This window comes from Apaloderma vittatum, unplaced genomic scaffold (genome assembly GCF_000703405.1).
Source record: "Apaloderma vittatum isolate BGI_N311 unplaced genomic scaffold, ASM70340v1 scaffold3209, whole genome shotgun sequence".
In the NCBI taxonomy this organism is placed as follows: domain Eukaryota; kingdom Metazoa; phylum Chordata; class Aves; order Trogoniformes; family Trogonidae; genus Apaloderma; species Apaloderma vittatum.
This window is the reverse complement of record NW_009733345.1, coordinates 42,071-63,969: the sequence shown is the minus strand read 5'-3', so window position 1 is coordinate 63,969 and position 21,899 is coordinate 42,071. Positions and strand designations below refer to the sequence as shown.

General features: G+C 36.3%; 1 protein-coding gene across 1 annotated transcript in view; it reads left to right on the top strand.

Moving 5' to 3' along the window:
- TTC29 (tetratricopeptide repeat domain 29) overlaps positions 1-21,899 on the top strand; it is a gene marked incomplete at both ends in the record, with an annotated part of 77,238 nt that overhangs the window by 29,198 nt on the left and 26,141 nt on the right. The window contains 2 exons of the mRNA XM_009875836.1: positions 1,912-2,097; positions 18,092-18,304. Coding sequence (XP_009874138.1) covers positions 1,912-2,097; positions 18,092-18,304 — 399 coding nt within the window. The remainder of the gene's footprint in view (positions 1-1,911; positions 2,098-18,091; positions 18,305-21,899) is intronic.

Here is a 21,899-nt window from a genome sequence, read left to right as displayed (position 1 = left end):
GAAACAGTCTCTTGTGAGGTTTTGTGATGCATTCAAAATATTTTTCTGAGTAATTGCTGCTGTTTGTTCTAAACAGTGCAAGTGGCTCACATAGATGATAGAATTTACAGTTGAGAAATTAGCCCTTTTGGAAAGTTGGATTTTTCTGACTTCTTCTAGGGAGTCGGTTAGCTCAGCGGTTTGAGCGCGGTGCTGACAACAAGGACCAACCCTGAGGTCGCGGGTTCGATTCCCGCTTGGTCCCCATGTGTTGCCTGGTCTAGTCGAGAGGTGGCGTCCCTGCCCATGACAGGGAGGTTGGACTAGATGATCTCTAAGGTCCCTTCCAGCCTAGGCCATTCTATGATTCTTCCTGCAGATAAAAAAAGAAGAGAATGTAGCTACATTTTTTGATCAAAGTGGTTTGATATGGTGTCATAATTTTAACACTTGGCAAAGTTTTGCACTTTGCGTATCTTGCCTATGTTGAGGAGTTGTGGGGTTTTTTCCCCCCATTTGATTTCTGTGTGGTGCTCCATGCCCAGGAGTAACAGGGTTTGTTTTCTTTCCTTTCCACCTTACTCTCTTTGTTGAGCAAAACTTATAAACTGCAGCACTCCTGAAAGCAAAGCAGTTCTGTTCACACATCTAGCTTAACCAAACAGTCCCTTACCTGCTGCAAGTCTTGTGGTTCTTAACTCCTTTTCCTGACTACGAAAAATTTTTTAAGAACTAGCTGTTTGGCTTACTGTGCTTGTGGCTGTTAAGTGAATGTAAGTACCCAACCAAAACTGCAGTGGAATTTTAGCTAATTGTTTCCATTCACATCTTACATGAGGGTTTGTGAAGGAAATTCATTTAGTTTAGTCAGTGATAATTTAGCCGTGAAACATATATTCACACTGTTATCTCATGTATTCTTCACCATCATGTAGGGAATAGATATTTCAAAATCCCCCTTAGGGAGAAGCAGTATGATAAGAGTTGTCGAGTGAGTTTTAGATCTCTGCTCCAAGTTAATACAGTTGTGGAATAATCCAAAGAGGATTTTTAGCAGATTTTAATTTTTTTAAGCACTTTTCTGAGAGGAAAAAAATCTAATCCTGTAGAAGCTCCCATTCTGTAATTTTTTTTTACACTATACATTTGTTGATAATTTTGTAATGCTAATTAGATTTATGAATTGCAGTGTTTTTATAGATTTTAAGGATAGTGTGTGTTTGTTTAGCTGTCCAAAATGATAAAGGGTGGGAATTAAATGTGGTGGGTTGTGTTTGGGTTTTTTCTTCAGGTTATAAAGGAGATCTGAGTCTTTTCTGCTTTCCACATTTGTTCTGAGAGCAATAAATTGATGAACCGTGGTTTTTTTCAGAGCAAGATGTAACACTTAAATTTGTCCTAACTTTTAAAGCGTGATAAGTGAAATATAAGTGAAAACTAAAAGCCTTCCTTGTTAGTTTTACTTTGAATGTTTAAAATGGTATGAACTAATGGATTGTGTTTATGGAGTGTTCTGTTGGGTTCTTTACCTCCATCACCTGTTTTGAAACCTCTCAGTGCCTTTTCAGGTCTCAGTAGCTTGGACAAATGCTTCTCCAGCAATGACTGTGTGCTTTTTTTTTTTTTCTTGCTATCTCTATAGTTTATGTCTTTTGGCTATCCAATGTCGTTTTGCATGTTTTGTTGAACTGAATTTTGGTTTTGCATAGAGAAATGGGAGCAATTTTTTGTGGTTTTGCTAAAATGTATTTTCAGTTCTGCCTAATTTGTAAGATTTGTTTCTTTGGGGAGACGTAGGAGAATTTGGTGGTACTTGAGTGGTGGAAATATAAATAACTCTTAATTTTCATTATACGATTATTGCTGTGAGATGCGAGATTTCCAAAAGCTGATGATAATCTGATGTTCTAATTCCAATTTTTGTTTTTAAAGGGCGCTATGAGGAAGTATACGACAACCAACTTAACTTGGCCTACGGTTTCAATGACCCTGAGGAAAAATGGTTAAGTAATTACTTCTATGAGCAATGCTTCAACACTGCTCAACGAATAAAAATTGATGGTGGGAAAAGAGAGGCACAAGCACATGCACATATGGGCCTCATAAATGAAGAGCAAGGTAAGTCACTGAGATCATGTTATATTGTATCAGCATTGAGGCAGTCATTTGGCCGTTTATGTTGCATCACAGGGCACAGTATTTCAACGTAAAATTGATTTACAAACATAAAGTAAGTTTTAAAGCTGTTGCAATATTAATTTTTGAAGCAGGGAATAGGAAGACAAAGAAGTCTGTAGTTATTCACAGACCTGTTTCCTCTGATATTCCATCTACATTTGAAAGTACACCATCACATGAACAACAAAACACAAATTTAAAGGAAGCATTTGCTTAGCAAATTGAGTTCTTTGGGTTTCACCTTATCTCCTTTTGTTTTTGACAAGAGACTGGAAATGCTGCCTCAGGTGTATGATTAGGATGGCATCTGTAGTTACACAGACTGAGTTGATTTAAAAGAGGTAACGAACACGTAATTCGGTTTAATCCTGCCTCCACCTGGATAAAACAGCCTGTATTTTTGTGTTCTTTATAAAAACTGCTTCCTGGTTTGCTTGACTGAAAATAACACCCCATACCTTTCTTGTATGTGACTGCCACATTAATGTTTGCTTCAGATTTATACCTTACCACATGCTTCATTTCTCCATTCATGTATCTGGTTCCTCAGACTGTGAGTCTTTACAGTTAGAAAAGATATTAATAGAAGTAACTAGAATCATAGAACAGCCTAGGCTGGAAAGGACCTCATAAGGTCACTTAGTCCAACCTTTCATGGGAAATGGAGCCTAGATGAGATTATTTTAGCATCCTGTCCAATTGCATCTTGAAAACTTCCAGCAATGGGGACTCTACCACATCCCTGGGGAGGCTGTTCCAGTGAATGACTGTTCTCACTGTGAAAAAAAAAAACAAACGACTATTTTCTTGCATCAAGAGGAACTTGTTTCTGCATCTAGAAATATATGCTAGCTTTTATGGCAGAGGATGTTCTGTGTGTGTATTAGTCTGGGTATCAAAAGGGTATTTTCCTATATTTGTATAAAATCCTTTTGTATTGTGGAAAGGTGAGCAATAAGTGATCCTTAAGTAACTGAAGAAAACCTATTGTCCAGTTCTAATTCCTAAGTGTGCTGAATGCATAACCATTGTTTCAAATATATAATTTGTTTAGTCAGGTTTTTAAGTTTGACTTTGTGGGTTGAAATCGTTTCAATTTTAAGATCAGCTTGTGTCTGGTTTCTCAAATAGAATGGCTTTTCTCTGAACTAAAAAAAAAGATTCGCAAAAAAATGAAATATGAAGCTTTTCTTTTTTTCTAATTGAAAGACTATTGTCTTATTTTTTTTCCCCATGTTCTTTTAAAGCTGAAACATCACACTTTGGGTGTGTTTTACTATTTCCTCATATATTCTAGACTGCTGTTCATTCACATTGTTTTCCTCTGAACTATTGTTTTATCTTTCATGCCTACAACACCCAGAGATGGATTCAGTTTTAAAATTTGTGTTCATATGAAGGGTCTGTTAAATGAAAAGATGACTTTTCTTAAGTTGAATTTTAATTTGTCTTTTCAGATATGACATCTAATCAGTTATCTTTCAATTCTTTTCTGAAGAAATGTTAACTAGTTATTCTGTTCCTTGTTCTGGAATCACTAGTTAATTTTGCCTAAATGCAGTATATTGCTTTCTTTTTTCACTGAGTAGCATTCTGCATTCTGTAGACTGTTTCTAGAAGTTGTCAAGATGGTTTTGAATTCTGAAGTTGTCCTTCAGCAATGCTCTCTTCTTCCTAGTTTTGTATTATCTGAACATTCAAAAAGCATTTTTCTATCCTGTAATTCATGTTCATAATTAAAATACTAAGTAGCAAATTGGACCTAGGCCAGGCACCTGTGGAATCTCACTGAGTACCTTTTTTATACTGACAATGAACTACTTATAACCAATATCAGTATAAGATTTCCTAAACAATTTGCACTCACCTAACAATAGTTGTGGGTGAACTATGCTTCCTTAATGCTTTACAAGGGAGTTGTTTGACAGAAAGAAATAATATATTAACTTGGATTGATTTGACATTTGCTCTTGATTTATTGGCGTTGGCTATAATAATTTCATGTTATCTCTTAGTGCTTGGGAATAAACTGTTTGACTATTTCTTGATTCCCGTTTTGTTCTAGGAATTGAACTTAAACTACGTCCAGTTTCCCAGTAGACAGCACTTGCTTAAGGCCCAGCCAGTCACAACCAATATTTTAATTTTGAGTGAAAAATGCTTAATTAGGATATCTATCTGATACTCAGTAGAATAAAATAATTGAAGTTGCTGGATTTTTTCAACCTTTTCAGTTCGTCCTTCAGTGGCTAAAAAATACAATTATAAGAAAGTGCGTAAAAGCAAACATCCCTATCTTTTTCCAGCTTCAAAGGCTTATACTGAGTGTAACTCACTACTGTTTTCCAAAGGCTGCCTAAAAAAAAATTAACACTAAACTTGTATGATGTGTTAGGTGAAAGTTGTTGAATACTTAAATATTTTTAAACCCATTACAAAACCATGGAATTAAAGTTATGGAATACTCTTTGAGATACTCAGAGGAGGGCAAATATCATTTTCCTGCTGTAAAATATTAGAAACTACCAGCAGACAAGGTATATTTTCACTGCCCAGGGTAAAGCTTCACTGAATCTGTAGGGTCTGTCTTTTGCAAATATTTTCTTTCCATGGAGAGGTGCAAAATTGAAGAAGCTGAGAGCATAAATGTAGGATTTGCACTGAGGGACCACTAAGAAAAAGACAGCAGGTGTATTCCAGGCACTATGTATTTTCAGTGGGTGAAAAATTAAATCACAAGTTTTGATTGCATAAAAACTGTAAGAGCAGATGTTGTTGACGTTGCATAAAATTGCAGGAGTGTTAATAGCATTTTAAGTAAAATTCTATACGTGCTATATTTGATATTAAACCAGCTAGACATAGCGTGTAAATTAAATGGTCCTTTTTGTTCAGTTATAATAATGTAATCTAATTTGTTACACATGTATAGATGTGTGTGTGTGTGCATGAATATATACATGTAGGAATATTCCTGTGTACCTGTATAAATACAGGGATGTGTGTGTAGGTATGTGAATGATGCTTAATATTTACGACACTTTCATCTGATTTAAATCATGTTATCTGTATTAACTGATTGATTAATAGTGCAGCCAGGAAGACAGGAAAATTTGCAAGAATGAGAAGTTAATCTTGCAGACGTCCATGTCTGTGTCCTTTTAGATGTAAATATCTTGTACTAGTTCTTATCAGATCTCTCACCCAACAGTGTATTTTTTATTACTTGTGAACAGAAGCTGTCTGTGTATGCTCAGGACTGATTGCTTGGGAGTATAAAGTTAAACAAGCACTTGTGAAGATTGTTGTTTGCCTTGGAAGCAAATCAATAAATTTGCTGGGTAATTTTTGTGTAATCAAATTTAAAGTTCGTTGACTTTCAGCATGGTCCCTGTCCTCAAGGCTGGATATAGTCTGATGTTCATTAATCTTCAAAGCTAAATATTTGAGGTATAGGCTTCAGTCATGATATTTGGATGCAGGCGATTAGTGGCTGTCAGTATGTAAGGGAAAGAAAACAATAACAGAGTAGCCCGCTCCTGATACAAATGGAACATTCTGCTTGGAGCAAACATGATTTTAGGGGCAATTGTTTGCAGAATGAGATTTCAACCTTTTCTTTAAAAAAACCTCTGCAAAATAAGGTCTCTACAAGTTACCCAAATGAGATGGTACTCATTATTGCAGGATTGTTCAGGTTATGATCCTGTTCAATTAGCTGTACTCACCTCATAGTTTGCCTTTCCTCAGGAGGCTGGTAATACCTTGTATAATCAGTGGTTACTAGTTGTTTTCTCATGCAGCTATTAAACATATTGATGTCACCTTAATACACATTGAAAAGCAATGTCATATTTTAAATCGTCTTTTCTTCACATTAAATAAAGTACAGGCTTTTTGGCAGAACCTCAGTTAAGAAAAATTAATTTTAAAAATCGATTTTGTTCATGTGTTTTATGACTGATGCTACTTGTAAAATGTGTGCGTTTTTCTGCATATGAGAGAATAAGATTGACATACTCTCTGATAGTTCTATTATATTAGGGTAAATTTGGCTAAAATTAATTGTGAATCTCAGGTTTACACTGTTGTATCTTGCAGAATAAACATGGCCTGACTATACTGATAAACATAATGGCTAGTGCTAGTTTGTATAGGTTCTTACACTGTTACCACTCATCATTACAGTATTTGAGTGCTTTCTGTCTCTTATTAAATAGTTAACATTTATAATGCATGAAGGCATCCCAAAGTTTTGGATGACTTATATCAGTAGATAAAGCAGTTCAAGGGAAACAAGGAATTTGTACTTGTAGGAGTTATTTGCTTCAAATAAGCATAATAAAACCAGATATCTGAAAATGTACTTGTTCTAAAAGCAGCCATCAAGGTCACTGCAAGTAATACAGGTATTATGTACAAATGTAGCCAGTGCTTTAAAGACAATAGTTCAGATACCAACATTTCAATTTTAAGGTCAACCAATTCTGCATTTGTGAGAGAAGCTTAAAAATGACTAATTAGTGTATCTGATGGTGTTTTTCTAATACAAATGCATGAGCATTCTTTCCTTAAAGGCACACTCATACAGAAAGATAGGTTAGTGGTGCATTGTCTGTGGGACAGTGGGGCAGGACGAGTGACGCTGAGAACTCTGGAGAAAGCAACAAAAACATAATCATTACAATCTTGTTATAAGTATCTCTCCTCCTGTACTTGAATGATGCAAGGGTCTTGATAATTACCTTTCTGATGTCAGCACCAAAGGTAGGTATTCACAGGCTACGATTACGTTCCTGTGTAAGTACACTAAACAGTGCACAGGGATGTCTATGAGCATTGTGGTGCAGGTTGCTTCTAAAACGGTGTTGATAGTCCTGAACGTGCTTTTAGTTGGTGTGAACTTGGACTTTCCTGCCCTGCAATTATTCATGGGCACAGTTTGGTAATTAGGAATATTGCAGGTACTTTTCCTAAGCAGTAGTTTGCAAGCAACCGCAGTGTTTTGAAGGACTTGAGGCTACTGGTGGAAGAGAAGCTCAGCATGGGCCATCAGTGTGCACTTGCAGCCCAGAAGGCCAACCGCATCCCGGGATGTATCAAGAGAAGCGTGGTCAGCAGGTCAAGAGAGGTGATTCTCCCCCTTTACTCTGCTCTTGTGAGACCCCACCTCGAATACTGCGTCCAGTTCTGGTGCCCCCACCATAAGAGGGATGTGGATCTGTTGGAGCGTGTTCAGAGAAGGGCCACAAGGATGATCCAGGGGCTGGAGCACCTCTGCTACGAGGACAGGCTGCGGGAGCTGGGATTGTTCAATCTTGAAAAGAGAAGACTTCAGGGGAATCTAATAACTGCCTTCCAATACCTGAAGGGAACCTACAGGAAGGCTGGGGAGGGACTTTTTACAAGAGTGTCCACTGACAGGACAAGGGGAAATGGGTTTAAGTTGAAGGAGAATAGATTTAGATTGGACCTTAGGAAGAAATTCTTCAGTATGAGGGTGGCAAGACTTTGGAATAAATTGCCCAGAGATGTTGTGGCTGCCCCCTCCCTGGAGGTGTTCAAGGCCAAGTTGGATGGAGCCTTGAGTAGCCTGATCTAGTTGAGAGGCAGCCCTGCCCATGACAGGGAGGTTGGACTAGATGATCTCTAAGGTCCCTTCCAGCCTAGGCCATTCTATGATTCTATGATAATTTCTTCCTTACTACCTGTGGAGTGCAGAACTGTTACTGATAGCAACACTGCTGCATTTCATTTGTTTCTTTTAATTTTTCTTTTTGTAACAAACCATATCCAGTAATATCAAATACCATTGATTTTTTACAGTATTCTGCCCTTGCCCCAGGTTGCCTATCCCAGATGCCTAACTTGTAAGATTTATTTGTAGTTGCAATTATTTATGCCAAATAACTTTTTCAGAAAAAGGAGTAGTTCAGAACTGAAAACTTACTAATGTTTCTCCAAATCCTATATCTTTTGTCTTTAAATATGTGCTTGTACATGAACTTTAAAAAGTCTTTCCACATGTGGGAACTTTAGAGACAGAAGCCTTTCCTGGAGCAGGGAATTCTGCATAGCCAGATTGACCATCTGAAACACTTTGTCATTGATTTTTGTGGCATCAACTGAAGCTAAATCATCTTCATTCTTCTGGACTTACACTATTTCACAAAGCAGTTACATAGCTTTTTTTCTGGTTGCCTAAGAATTGAATACGTAGGTTAGCTGATGAAAACTGTATTGTGGAGTTTAAGCAGAGAATTGCTAGGAGATAAAGTCTTCAGATACGATGCTTTTCTCTGACAGTGACAGACAGAAGCAGCTGTAAATCCAGATAGATTCTTGGGGACGACAAATTTAAAATGTTTGTTAAATAACTGAGCTCCTCCCCATGCAAGTGCAGAATGTAGTTCCCAGATAAATGACGTATTATTACAGCGTTGTTACTGGTACTGAACTAGCAGGTACTGTATTGAATTGATGTTGTATACGTTTGGTATATTTTCTGTTCAAATTAGTATATTCTTTAAGAAGAGCTTCTGAATGTAAAACATGAAATCAAAAAGGGCCTGCCGAGTTCATTAAAAAATACCTTCATATAATTATTTTTATTCTTACCTTTTAAAGGAAGTAAAGAAGATGTTTTGAATAAGAAAATTTGGGGAAAATTCTGTAAAGTTCTTATTTTCACTTCTGAAAACAGGTGAAAATGAACAACTTTCTTCATGCTTTTCCTTCAATTGATTTAAATCAAGGCTTATTATTAAGCACAGGGAAGTAGGTTTTCCAAAAGCCTCCTTAGTCCTCTCACTGTCACTGCCGCTTTCCTGGTCTAGTTCTTCAAATAGAAAATCTTTCAGTGCTGATATAACACCTGAGGGCAGGTCTATGTTCTTACTTTATAATGAGAAGTTCTTCATGCTACTCACTGCAGTGCATAAGTGCTGATTCTAAACTTTGTGATTTGTATTTTCCTTAAAAGTTTTGACATACGCAAAAAACAAAGTCTTAAATTAGTTTCTTAGGTATTGGTGATTGTAAAGTTCATTTTCAAATACGCCATAAAATGACTGCAAAAGTGTTGCTTTTTACACTGAACTATGGAAGATACTGTATCAGAAATATTTTAGAAAAAAAGTATTTATTATTATATTTTAGAAAAAATATTTATTATTATTATATCACATTATTATTATATCACTCAAGTAAATATATGCACACTTCTGTGAGAATCATTCTTAACTTTTTTGGTATCAGATGTTGCTCTGTTTGCTTTATGTGCATATATTCGTAAGACTATGACATTTAATGAAGAGATCTTTTTAAAGTATTGATAGCCATGAGTAAATTATACTACTATGTTTGATCTGTGTTAAAGATTCAAACTCCAAGGTCTTTGAATAGAACTTAGAATAAAAATGTAATTAGGTTACATCCCTAAAGTCTGATATATCTTTAAACAAGACTGCAAATGAAACTTTATTAAAACTTCAAATGAATTATTTCTTTGCTTTTTTAAATTCTTTTCCCTCTTTTCTTTTTTCCCTCTCTTCTCTTTCATGTCTATTACTGGCATTGCTGCTTGTATTTTACCTGTCTTTTCTAGAGTATTTTAATTATTTACTGCTTAATGAGTAGGACTGAGATGAAGCTTCATTCAAAGCTGCCCACTCACTAACCGATATTTTTGCTTCAAAGCTTTGCAAGGTCCTGGACTACTGTGGCTGAACCGGCAGTTGTCATCATAAACTTCGCTGGAGGCAGTGTTTCCCTTCAGTAATTGATAAGGGTGGTACTGGTTCCAAAGGTGCCTTCTCACTGGGACTCAGCTCATGGGTTTGCATGTCCTTGGCTATTAGCAAAAATCTGTAGAAGTCATAGGTAAAACAAACATAATGAAGCTATTGATAGAAATATATCTTACTCTTCCAGAGGATCAATTGAAGTTAGAAGGGACCTCAGCAAGTCTTTAGTCCAAACTGCTGCTTAAAGCATCCTTCCAAGGTAGATGATCGGCACAACAGCTCCAGGGCTGGAGTGTTGCATCTGACATTAAATTTACTTTTGGAAACTGCAAGAAGTAAGGAGAACGGAGTACACTGAATAAAATGTGATCGCTACAAAAAAAATTTAAACTGAGGCAAGCATTTGACATGAGTTACCAGAAAGGTAATTTAATGAAACTAATGTCACTTTCTGATTTTAGAAGATAACGATCATATTACTCTCTGAGATTAAATAGTAATATAACTTTTTTCCAACTAATTCTGAGCTAAAAAAATCCTCAAGCCCTGAAAAAAACAAAACTGAAAAGCATGTGCCATTCTTTGCAGTTTGTCACTGCATTTTCACCTCACTCCCCTCTCTGAATTTGGATGTCTGCTTACAAACACTGAAATATTTTTGAAACCTGAAGCATCTCACTGTGTGTGGGCCTGCTCTTATTCAGAGCCTGGAGGCTTACATTGTGAGCTTCCTGAATATATTTTGAATTTTAGGCAGCTTTTGCATGTAGAAAGCACTTTGATGCTTTACAGACATGAAGGAAGTTTAAATATTACCATGAAGCAAGAATTCCATTCTCTTTAAAATGACTATGTTGTCATTCAGCTAGTGTTCAACATTGTTTGCAATGTTCTTTTCTAGACTAAAATTGACATATATCAAAACCTATTTGTTTATATGTAATCAAACAAATCAGAAGAAGGCATCTGGCAAATGTTGCTTTTGTAAAATATGCTAACCTAAAGAGATAAAGAAATCTTAATTGTAAACCAAAATATCCTGTGTTAGTTCTTTTGAACGTGAATGTAGGAATTTTCATGTGGGACCTGTTCAGTTGTCAAGGTTTTTTTCCTGGAGTTGGACGCTGATCTTGGAAGACTATGTTTTTTATTCTAGTTCGCATATGGTCAAAATGCTGTTAAACCAATTTGTGTGATTACAGTGTTGCAAAGCCTTCAGAGATGCTAGATTCCACCTCAGACCTAAACCTCTGTGAAAATGCCTGAAATATGAACATATTTTCCACAGTTAAGCCTAAAGCAAAGGGAAAAATGGGTGTTGTAATGTAGTTCAGATAGCAGGACAGTAACTGCAGCTGTCTCTAATTTTCAGAGTTAAAGGTTATGCCGAGTATGAAATCCTTCTCAGATTTATTATTCTTTCATGCATGTCCATATGTTATATTTTCTACCACTCTGTAAAGCATATGTGAGGTTTGTGTGCGTATAGTTTTGGGGGAAATCATGTAATTGACATGAGATTTTTCTTTGTAGAGTTATTCTGACTAGATGTAATTGGTCTAGAGAGTAGCTGTGTGTCTCTCAGAGAAAATCTGAGACGTTTTATGTAGAGCCAGAAGCAACTTAAGAAGGCCTGGAGCTAACCCAGAATTTGAGGGTCTAGTGCAGTAACTGGAAGAAAGGCAAGAGGAGGATATCTGTTTGTGTCTTTCCTACAACATTGCCTGTTCCTCCTGTACTTCATGCTTTCTTGTGAGAACAATAACATTTTTCAGAGCAGTTCCTCTTCTGGCAATGTGCTCTTCAGTTAATTACAGTTTTTTCTCTTGCTGGTCCACAGTAAACTATCCCCAAAGCAGCTATCATTTCAGCTGCCTGTGGGAAACCCTTCCTTCCTTGCAACTTGGTAGTATTTGCAGGAGGGAAAGGGATTGGAAAGCAGACAGGCAAGCAACCAGAGAAACTAGTATTATCCCTAGCTTGTGAGGTGTCCCTTAAAGAACCCTGTAAGCAACATCTTTTTAAAGCATTTTTTTATATCATAGTGTGTTGATGATGTGGTATAAGATACTGTGAACAGTGCTGCTGTGGATGCTACAATATGCACTGCCCTCTAGGTTTGTTTAGCTATATTTTGAGTATTTGAGCTTTAAGGCAGGTTATTTAGGTCCTCAGAGAACTATACATGATCTAACACTCACTAGATTCCTATTAGTTAGGTCTTTCCTTTTGGACAACAGATACTTGCTTAACTAATGTCAGCAGAAATAATATGTTATTCTCTAAACTGCAGTACCAAGGATTAGCCTAGACATTCTCAACTCGGACAAGGTAACATAAAAAAATCCATCTTTTTGCACTGCAGTCTCAGTCCACCAATGCCATATCTCAGACTGCGTGATGCTCAACTTTCCTTTTGTCTTCTTCCTTCTCCTTTATGTCCTCAAGCCCTCTGCTTCTCAGACTTTCAGCTGGCCTTGAGCAGCTCAGTCTCGAAAGTGACAATACGCTAGTAGATCGAATTGGGGAAATTGTGAGAATACCCCATACTGAGCCAGATGTTTGTTACAATATTCTTGGGAACTGTCTATGCCATTTTGCTACAACTCCCTGCAGACTCTTTCTGGAAAATATTATCAGCTCCTGTGTAATAAATTAAAATAACTTTGTATCCTTTATCTTAAAAATGCTCACCTTGATTGTTTTTGATGATTGGTTGTGTTTTAGATGAATTTTGTAGAGTTATGGAACCACAAAAATTTTGCCTTAAATCTCTTCCATGGTCTTTTGTCTTCCTTTTGCAGTGGCATATAAGCTCAGGTTCTTGGATTGGAGATCGGTCCCGGTGGCTTTTGTACAATTTCTTTTATCTCAGGAGTCTGGAGTGGTTCAAGTAGTTACTGAATGAGAGCCTTGTTCTATGATTCTTGGAAACTTTTTGTTCCACCTCCTGACACATCTCTTTAAAGACTTCTAACAACCTCTGTAGATAGTGGCTCACCTTGGAAACAGATTCCTTACTATTTCAGCATGAGTAGTGCGACCATAATTATTGTAACTGTACGTGGAAAACTCAAAATAATACAAGTTGTTCAAGCACTTAAACTGAAATGTAAGCCTATATCTTTTAAAATAGTAATAATATTTTTCTCTCTTTTTTTTTTGTGCTGCCATTAACTGTTGCTTAAAGCAGATCACTAATCACTGGTTACAAAAGATGTCCTAGTTCTAGATTAAAATATATTCTAATATGCTTAAAGCTTTTTTTCCCTCTAGGTTGTTATTTTAAGCTAAAGTGGAATATTATCTAAAATCTTCCGCTACTGTTTACAATTTAGAATTAAATGTGCTTTCTGCTTATATTAGTGCTGCTGAAGAAATGTACCTAAAAGACCTGTCACTTTTTGTGCAATTGTTTCTGTGGCATTATTTTCATTGGTAAGTGTACCAGCTGATAGAAAAGGAAAACATTAGGTGCTCTCAGTATTGCTGAGGCATGGAGCTAGAACAGGTCAGTCACTGCATTTTGCAGATTGTGACATTCTAAATTACCTGTACGCTACTGGAAGCAATCTGTGGGCCTAATTAACATCTCACCTAATTAATGTCAGGACTCTATATAGAGAAATCTAGGTAGTTTTGTACTGCCTTTATTTATTAAATACCACATTATTCAGATTTGCTATCTTTAATTTCAGGATTGAAAACTTCAGATTTGTGTGCTGTTTTCTTAAGTGGAAGTAACTTTTTTTTTTTTTATCCTTCAAGTAATCAATGCACTGCTGAATGAGTTCATTTTAATGCACTCAATCATGCCTCTAATGTTTGTAGCTTACGGGCGCAAGCATCAGTAATGCAGGAATGTTATATGGCTTTAGTTTGGGCCATTTCATAAAATATTCATGGAATCAAAAATGTGCATCAAAATAGCGGCTGGGAGAATTACATTTATGTGCCTGCTTTTATGGCAGCTTCACATTTAAACCCATTTGTGTTAATATCTAGTCAATCTTTCTGCTAAAAAAAAGGCAAAATAGTAGTCTCCATATATACCCCTTTTAGTTTGATATCTATTTTGATATAACAAATGTATATTTTTGGAGTAGTTTTTAGGAAGGGAATTATAAAGGAAGTTTTAGGTAATGTAAAAACGTTTCTCTTCAGTATTTACAAAATTACATTGAGTTCTTGTGCTTGAATGAATAGATTTGTTTTTTGACTTCAAAGCAACTCAGTGAAAACTGTAGCACAAATCTTTGTGCATGCATATGTAGTTCCTATGAAAATAAGAGCAATTTCTAAAATTTGATACTGTTAGTGGCAGAGTAATGTCTTATATTCATGTAATTGTTTAAAATTGATTCTTTACTCCCCAAATTATACGGTGATGATGTTTGCCTCTCATATTTTAATTAAACTACTGCTGATAGGGTTCCTTTTGTTGTGCTCTGAGCTACATTAAACTATAACATGTTAGTAACGGTAGTGTATATGTTGTAAGAATTATATATCTGGGTTTTGATTCCTTTTATAAACAAGGAAGAGATTCTCAAACTCCATTTAGCATATGCTGAGCTTATTTCTGCATGGCAATGGGAAAAGAAATACACAATTGCTTTTAATGTTGCCAGTGGAAAATAGCTATACTGCTCTGTGTAACATTTTGAAAGTAGATTTTCCAAATATAGATGTTCTAGAAACACCTTCTAGATTTTCTTTTTAAATTTACAGAGACGGAAAAGACAAATTACAGACTATTTCAAGTGATTTTCCTACTTACTGTTTTTTCCTGTCATTTTGCTTTTTTTCTTCTTTCAGCTGATAGTAGAAGTAATTTAAAACTCTGCCTTGTCACTGCTTAGGTGAGGTAAAAATACTCTTTAGTCTCAAGTATGTTCTGTAGTTGACTTATTACTTTCTTTTAATGTTTTTCAAGATTTTCGGACAGCATCTACCTTTGTGCCTAACAGTTGCAGTATTTCACTGTTTAAAAATTGGAATGCACTGGCCAGATCAATTCCAACTGAATTGACACATGACAGTGAATAAACTTGCCACCCTCCTGAGAACATTTTTCTTCCACAATGTTTGAGGTTCACGTTAACATTATGGATTAAAGAAATAGGTTGGTATGTCATTTGCCAGTGAGAACAAGGGATTTCAGATTATTTTGATCGAGGAATGTATTTCAAAGTCTAAAAAATTTTAACTTCCATTACTCTGAGAGGTCTCAAATAGCTAGCATTACTTGAAAGAGTTTTCACTAAGCAAGTTCTCAGCCATGTAAGAGCTTTCAGATCAGGAATTCCATCTCTTCCAGCAGATTTTTTTTTTTCTTTTGCTCAGTAGTATCTTGCTGGTGTTTCTGTGAGCAGATTTTATTACTTTTTACCTCATGATATTTTCTAGTAGTTCAGAAAAGCCAAATGTAATTTAGTTTCATTTGAATACTGTCAAAAATATTACTTTGCTTTTCTATTTTGAAGCTCAATGTAGATGGATTGTTTGTAAACAGATTTCACTGAGAACTGGCAAAAAGGATGTCAGGTCACAGCTCTTCTGGTTAGGTGAACGCTTAAGAATTATGGGGTACATGGAATATATGAGTTCGATTTCTAGTTTGACGGAAACTTTCTCAAGGGGATATACTGTAAGTGAGGAAGCGTGGCTAAGAATTACCATACCTGATAGTTCTAACAATCTGAACAATAGTTCTGAAGGTTGCACATATCATTTATCTAACCGATGTGTCCTGTTAAGAAATTACATTAGAGAGTCTTAGGAGAAAGTCAGATACTGTGTTCAGCTCCAAATTGCATATCCAGGTGATACCATCAATTTGTTTGCTGCTTCCTATTCTTACTAGAAATTTTTGAGTTACACATTAATCAAATTGTGTTATTCGAGTGTATCAATTACACATAGAGTGAAACTACATACAGTGAAACTAGATCACTTCAATGTATGGCAATATCATTTCAAAAGTGCAATCAGTTGATTAATAAACTTTGGAGGGAATTGCAAAGAGTAGTCTGTATGTGCTTATGAGTATCCAGATGGATAAAATGCTAGCTCTAGATATTAGCATTAAATTTCAACTCAACTTTCCATCATTTGTCACAAAGCCAACACCAGCTTTTTCAATTAATATCTTACATCAGCATTTAGCAACCTGGATAACTGGAATTCTGTTAGCTTTTGACTTGGACTTGCCTTAAGAAGTTAAGTGGACTGAATCAGCAGAAACCCAAAATCAAATTGGAAGCCTCTTTAGAATGCTTGAGATTTTTAATCTGGGTTTAGCAAGCCTACATCTCAGTTTCCTGTTACGTGTACTGTCAGTGAATCCTTAAACAGCTTGTACTGGTCATGATCGTTTCACTTTGCATTTCTGTTTGTTCAGTATGATGTCAAGTATGTGATGTTTGGGAAAGAACATCATCTTTTCCTGTCTGTTTAAAGGGTCTGCTAGCTACTGTGGCAATAAGATTATTTTTTTCCCCAGTGTTTTGGGCCATGTCTCCAATACCTGTCCCTAGGTAGTGTGGAACTCAATAAAGACTGCTGTCTCCCCTTTCACCTGAAGGTTCACTCTTTAACGCTTTTTGATGTGTCCTTTGGGACTCTTACATGAATCATAGGTTGTAGAGCCTTAAAATTGTTTGTCTATGAAACTCATTTAATTGATTTCTTACTTGAAGGAGAAGTTTCTAGCGCTCATCCATTTTAGTTGAACTCAATCATCAGAGAAGCTTAATATGAAAATAAATTTAATTCTAATGAAGAGTTATGTTTTATATTGCAAAGTTGAAAACGTGGTTATACAAGGGTAACATACGCAAAAGAAAAATCTAAATTAAGTTAATAAGAGGAAACTGTCGTTGCTGTTCTGCTGCCTCTGGATTGACTGGAGGCCTGGGGAACTAGCCTTGTTTTCTTTCAGGATATCGAAAGCCCTTCTCCAGAATACTCTCTCTTCCTTTACTACAACTGTAAAACAACCTCCAGGTTCTTTTTTGTTACTTGAATGCAGCACTGTAAAAACAGTCTGCAAAACAGTAATGGTTCCTTATAAATGATGTTTCAGAAGAGGTATAAGCTTCAAACACATCTAAACAAACTTAGTTTATTGTCTGCTTCCACTTTTAATAGAAATAGCAATTGATATATTGATGATCTATGGGTCAAGATTCCTCCACCATGCACATTCACAAACTTATAAAGGGTCACAATCACAGTTCTCCCTGCTTATGGATTGTTCTTTGTAAAACAGGGCACTGTCACCAGAATGTTTTGGGGTGTTTTGGGTTGGTATTTTTATGTAAATAGTCTGATCATACCTGCCTCCCAGCAGATTTGATGTACCCATTATGTATAAGGAAAAGCTTTTCTGTTCTTTCAAAGGGCTTTGAATTCCCATCGTCCAGAAAACCCTGGAAATCTCCTAGATTGCCTATATACATGGAGACAAATCTAGTTGAAGGTAGAGGGGAGGGAGGAACTACTTACATGTTAAAATCAATTGATCTTTGTTTTCAAAGTTTCCTTTGCCTTAAAGATGTTTGAGTAACTTACACTTTGAGGTCTTCATACATGATACTTCAAGATCAGCAATTAATCTATTAGTGGTTAATGCTCTTCCAGTATATTTGCTACATAAACTCACCAAAGTTGGCCTAATAATAGGTGATGAATACTTTACATAATATTTCTCTTTTCATCAGTTAATTTATACAAATACAGATTGTTTGTTTCCCACAGTTTTGATACATCTGTTCTCCCAATTTCAAATCTTCCAGCACAGATTTTTATTATGGAAAAAAAACTTGGAACAGCTTGAATTGTGGTTATTTATGCATAGATGGGATTTTGAAATATGTATTCATGAATCTATAGTAGATGTATTTTCTAGAAAATTCTGACTTCACATCCTTGCGTCACACACCACCAACATTGTGAACCTACAAAGGAAAGCTAATTTAAAATCTGATAAGTTTAAATTACATTACTAGCAACTGTGAGATCTGGCAGTATTTTCCAGTCATCAGCAAGTTATATATTGAAGAGTCTTAAAAAATTTTGAAATTATTGTATGCAACTTACTTTCAAATGAGAAAATTATTGTAAACTAGTAACTTTTTAAAAAATGTTGATTCCACTGATTGTAATTTAAAAATTACATTTCTCAGGTCATGTTGTGATAGCTGCTGAACATTATGAAGCATTTTATCAGCTAGCACAAGGTTCGACGTGGAAGGATGAGACAGGCCGTACTTACAGTGCACTGGCATGTGAGCATCTCTGGAGAATTTATACATTACTAGCAGACAAAATGCTAGTAAATAAAGAACACCAACAGGCCATCAAAACACTAATAAAAGCTTTAAAAATGGCAAAAGAAGGTAGGTGGAAAATAACATTTTTACATTCCTTTATTTGATGTGCATCCCATGATTTTCCCAAGAGTAAAGTAGAAATTGTCAAGTATTTGCCTGGGTGATTATTTCCTGTGGAATTCAAAGACAAATGCTATCAATGCACTTCCAGACCTCACTAAAGCAGAAATGCCTGCTTGCTGACAACACAGAATCTTTAGATTGCTGAAAGCTTTATGTCCAAAAAACAACATTTTGGGAATAACAGTATAAAACAGAACCCATAATCAGAAAGTGAGATCACTGATGGAAGCTCAGCTCACTGATTTCGATTGGCTAGTCACTGTTCATTTGGCAATTTTTGAGTGATATTACCTGCTGGAACACTACATTTTCACTCTACATAGTTATTTATTACTTGCAAAAAAGCCCAGTTTTCTCTCATAAGCAAACGAGATTTCTTCTGTATATCTTAATACATGTAAGTACTTCAAAACCTAAAGTAAAAAGCTACAGAATTGCAGAATAGCTGAGGTAGGAAGAGACACATCTGGTTCTATTTAGCTCTAACCAGGAAAGGAGGTCAACACGGTCAGCTAGAGTAGGCTTCCCAGGACTGCATCCAGTCAAGTTTTTAATGTCTTTGCAGGTGGAGACCTCATAAGCATTTGGAAAAGCATTTTCCTCTGTTCAGACACCCTCACACTAAGGAAGTATTTTGTGGAGTTCAGATAGAATTTTAATTTCTGCCCATTGATCTTGTCCTTTGACTAAACACTACTGAGGAAAGCCTGGCTCCATCTTCCTTACACCTTCCCATCATAAACTTGTAGACAGTGAAATTTCCTCTGAGTCTTTCTCTTCTGTGGTCACAACAATCTCAACTCCCTCAACCTCTCCACTGAGAACAGATGCTCCCTGTCCCTTAGTCATCTTTGCAGCTGTTCACTAGACTCACTCCACTATGTCCATCTCTCTCTTGTACTGGGAAGCCTCAAATGGGACACAGAACTCCTGGGATGACTTCACCTGTGCTGAGTAGAGGCAAAGAACCATTTCCATCCACCTGCTACTGCAGCCCAGGATCCCATTGGTTGCCTTTGCTGTGAGTGAGCGTTGCTGTCTCATGGCAACTTGTTGTCCACCCAGAAACCCAGGTATTTCTCTGCCAAGCAGCCTGCTGTCAGGTCAGACTGCAGCCTGGGCTGGTGCCTGGGGTTATCCCTCCCCAGGTGCGGGACTTTGCATTTCCCTTTCCTGAATATCATGAGACCGCCATCTGCCCTTTTCTCCAGCCTGCTGAGGTCCTTCTGAATGACAACACAACCACATATGTAGTGGATCAACCATTTCTCCCTGATTTTGTACTGTCTGCAAGCATGCTGAGGGTGTGCTTGGTCACACTGTCCAAGCCATTAATGCAAATAGTAATCACTATTAGTGCCAGTATCCATCCCTGAGTACGTCACTAGTGGCTGGCCTCCCAGTAGACTTCATGTTGCTGTTAACAACCCTTTGAAGGCCAGCAGCTCAGGTGGTTTTCAGTCTACCTTGTTGTCTATTTATCGAAGCAATATTTTATTAGCTTGTATATGAAAATGTTATGGGAGACTGTCAGAAGTCTTGCTAAAATGGAAACAACATCCCCTGCTTTCCCTTTATCCACCAAGCCAGCCAACTTGTCCTAGAAAGCTATAAAGATGGTGAAGCATGAATTCCCTGACCTAAATCCATGATGACTACTCCTAGTTGCCCTCTTGATAATGGCTGTATGAGGCTTTGCCCATGTGTGCATAGGTTTAAAATCAGGGAAAATTAGAATAGCATTTGAATGTTATGTAGAATGTGAGATGTTAGTCAGCTGGGTTTACCATGCTCTGGAGCATTTCTTACACATGAGAGGGAACAGGAGAGACAAGGCAAGTCTTACAAGTTGACTTTGTATAAATATACATGATTTTCCAGATTTTTTTAAAATCATATTAATGCTTTTTTCTCAAAAGATGTTTTTAAATGTCTACTTCTACAGATTTAATTTTCTTAGATTATTATCCTAGATAATATTCTGGAGTGCTTCTCAGCACAGTAACATAGGTCTCAAATAATCATCTTTTCTCCTTGCACAGCAATTGAAGAGCCTTTTATGGTATTCCTTACGGGGCATATTTTGCATATGAATTGCACATACAATTAATATGTAATATTAATTCAATATTTATCACCAGATATGTTCATTTTTTTTATATTTAATAATGAATGCCCAACATTAATCTGTTAGCCAGTCTTTGAGAGGTAGTTGGGGTAGACATGAATAAACTATCGAAAATTACCAAAAACTTGACAATATTTTCAACAGTTTAAAATAAATTTTGCTGCAGATAAGTATATGACTATACAGATAGATTGTATAACACAGTAATCTATAGAAAAGTATAAAATGTATTCAGTGAAGCCAAGGCAAGTTCTTGAAATATGTTTATTAGGCCAGCAGATATTCTTTGGAAAAATGAACAAAATTTCAGGCATCTAAGCCCATGTGAACTTTACCATTTATTACTTTTAAAAGGGCCAGGAAATTATTTCTACCTCAGTTTTTTAAAATATATACTAATTCAAAAGAACAAAAGTTTATCATCTTGCTTTATCTCATGAAGGAATAGTATTTTAAAACACCATTTGAAATCTAAATGCTTTCATGTGGTAATCTTTAGGGAATAAACCAAACAGGACTTTGGGGGAAGATATTCAATTCTTTCTATTTCAAATGTGTAGTTTGGGAAGGTATATGATTACATTTGGCTATTTTTTTTTCTTTTAATTAAGCCACTAAATAATCTGGTTTTATCTGCAATTTACATTAGTAGATCTGTTTTGTGAGTTGCCTGTTTAGCTCTTTTCTCTTGGGAGCGCGTACCCTGGTACTGAGAATACCAGTACAATTAATCAGCTGAGGAAGGACGTATGTATTCAATAACTTTTCTGTCTTTTCTGGCTGCATGTGTTGATCAAATAGAGGCTTTTAGCCTTTTCTAAATATTGATGCTTAAGTCACAGCTACAGTAAAACTGCTGCTACTAATACTTACTGTAGTAAATAGAATGACTGCTAATGGAGTTTCTAATCAACTTCTTCCTATTGCTAGTGAAAACTGCTGGAAATTAAGACTGTTAAAAAGGATCTGATGCCTTTCTGTAACTTACTTTGACCAGCCAGGTGTTCTAGTGCCCTTACTTTGAATCAATCACTTTCATCGCTTCCTGAGACATATAGTAAAGATCACTATGCAGACTATACTTACCACTGCTCTCTTGAAATGTAAACTTGAGAAGCTCCTCTGAGACAAATTCTCCAGTCCACTTCCCAGAACCACAGCCTCTGTCTGTGAAACCCACACTTAGCAATTTAGCTGAACACATACTGGCTCTGGCTGCCATCTGTAATATCCATTCTGTCCTTCTGGACCATCATCTACATTTATCTATTTTATGAATTAGGATTAGATATTACCTACTTCAGACTCACTGCCTGTTCTTAAGTGAGGAAGGAACTTTTTTATATTCCTGGTAACTTTTCATATATCATTCCTCTGTGGAGCTCTTTATAGTGCTTGAGCAGATGGATA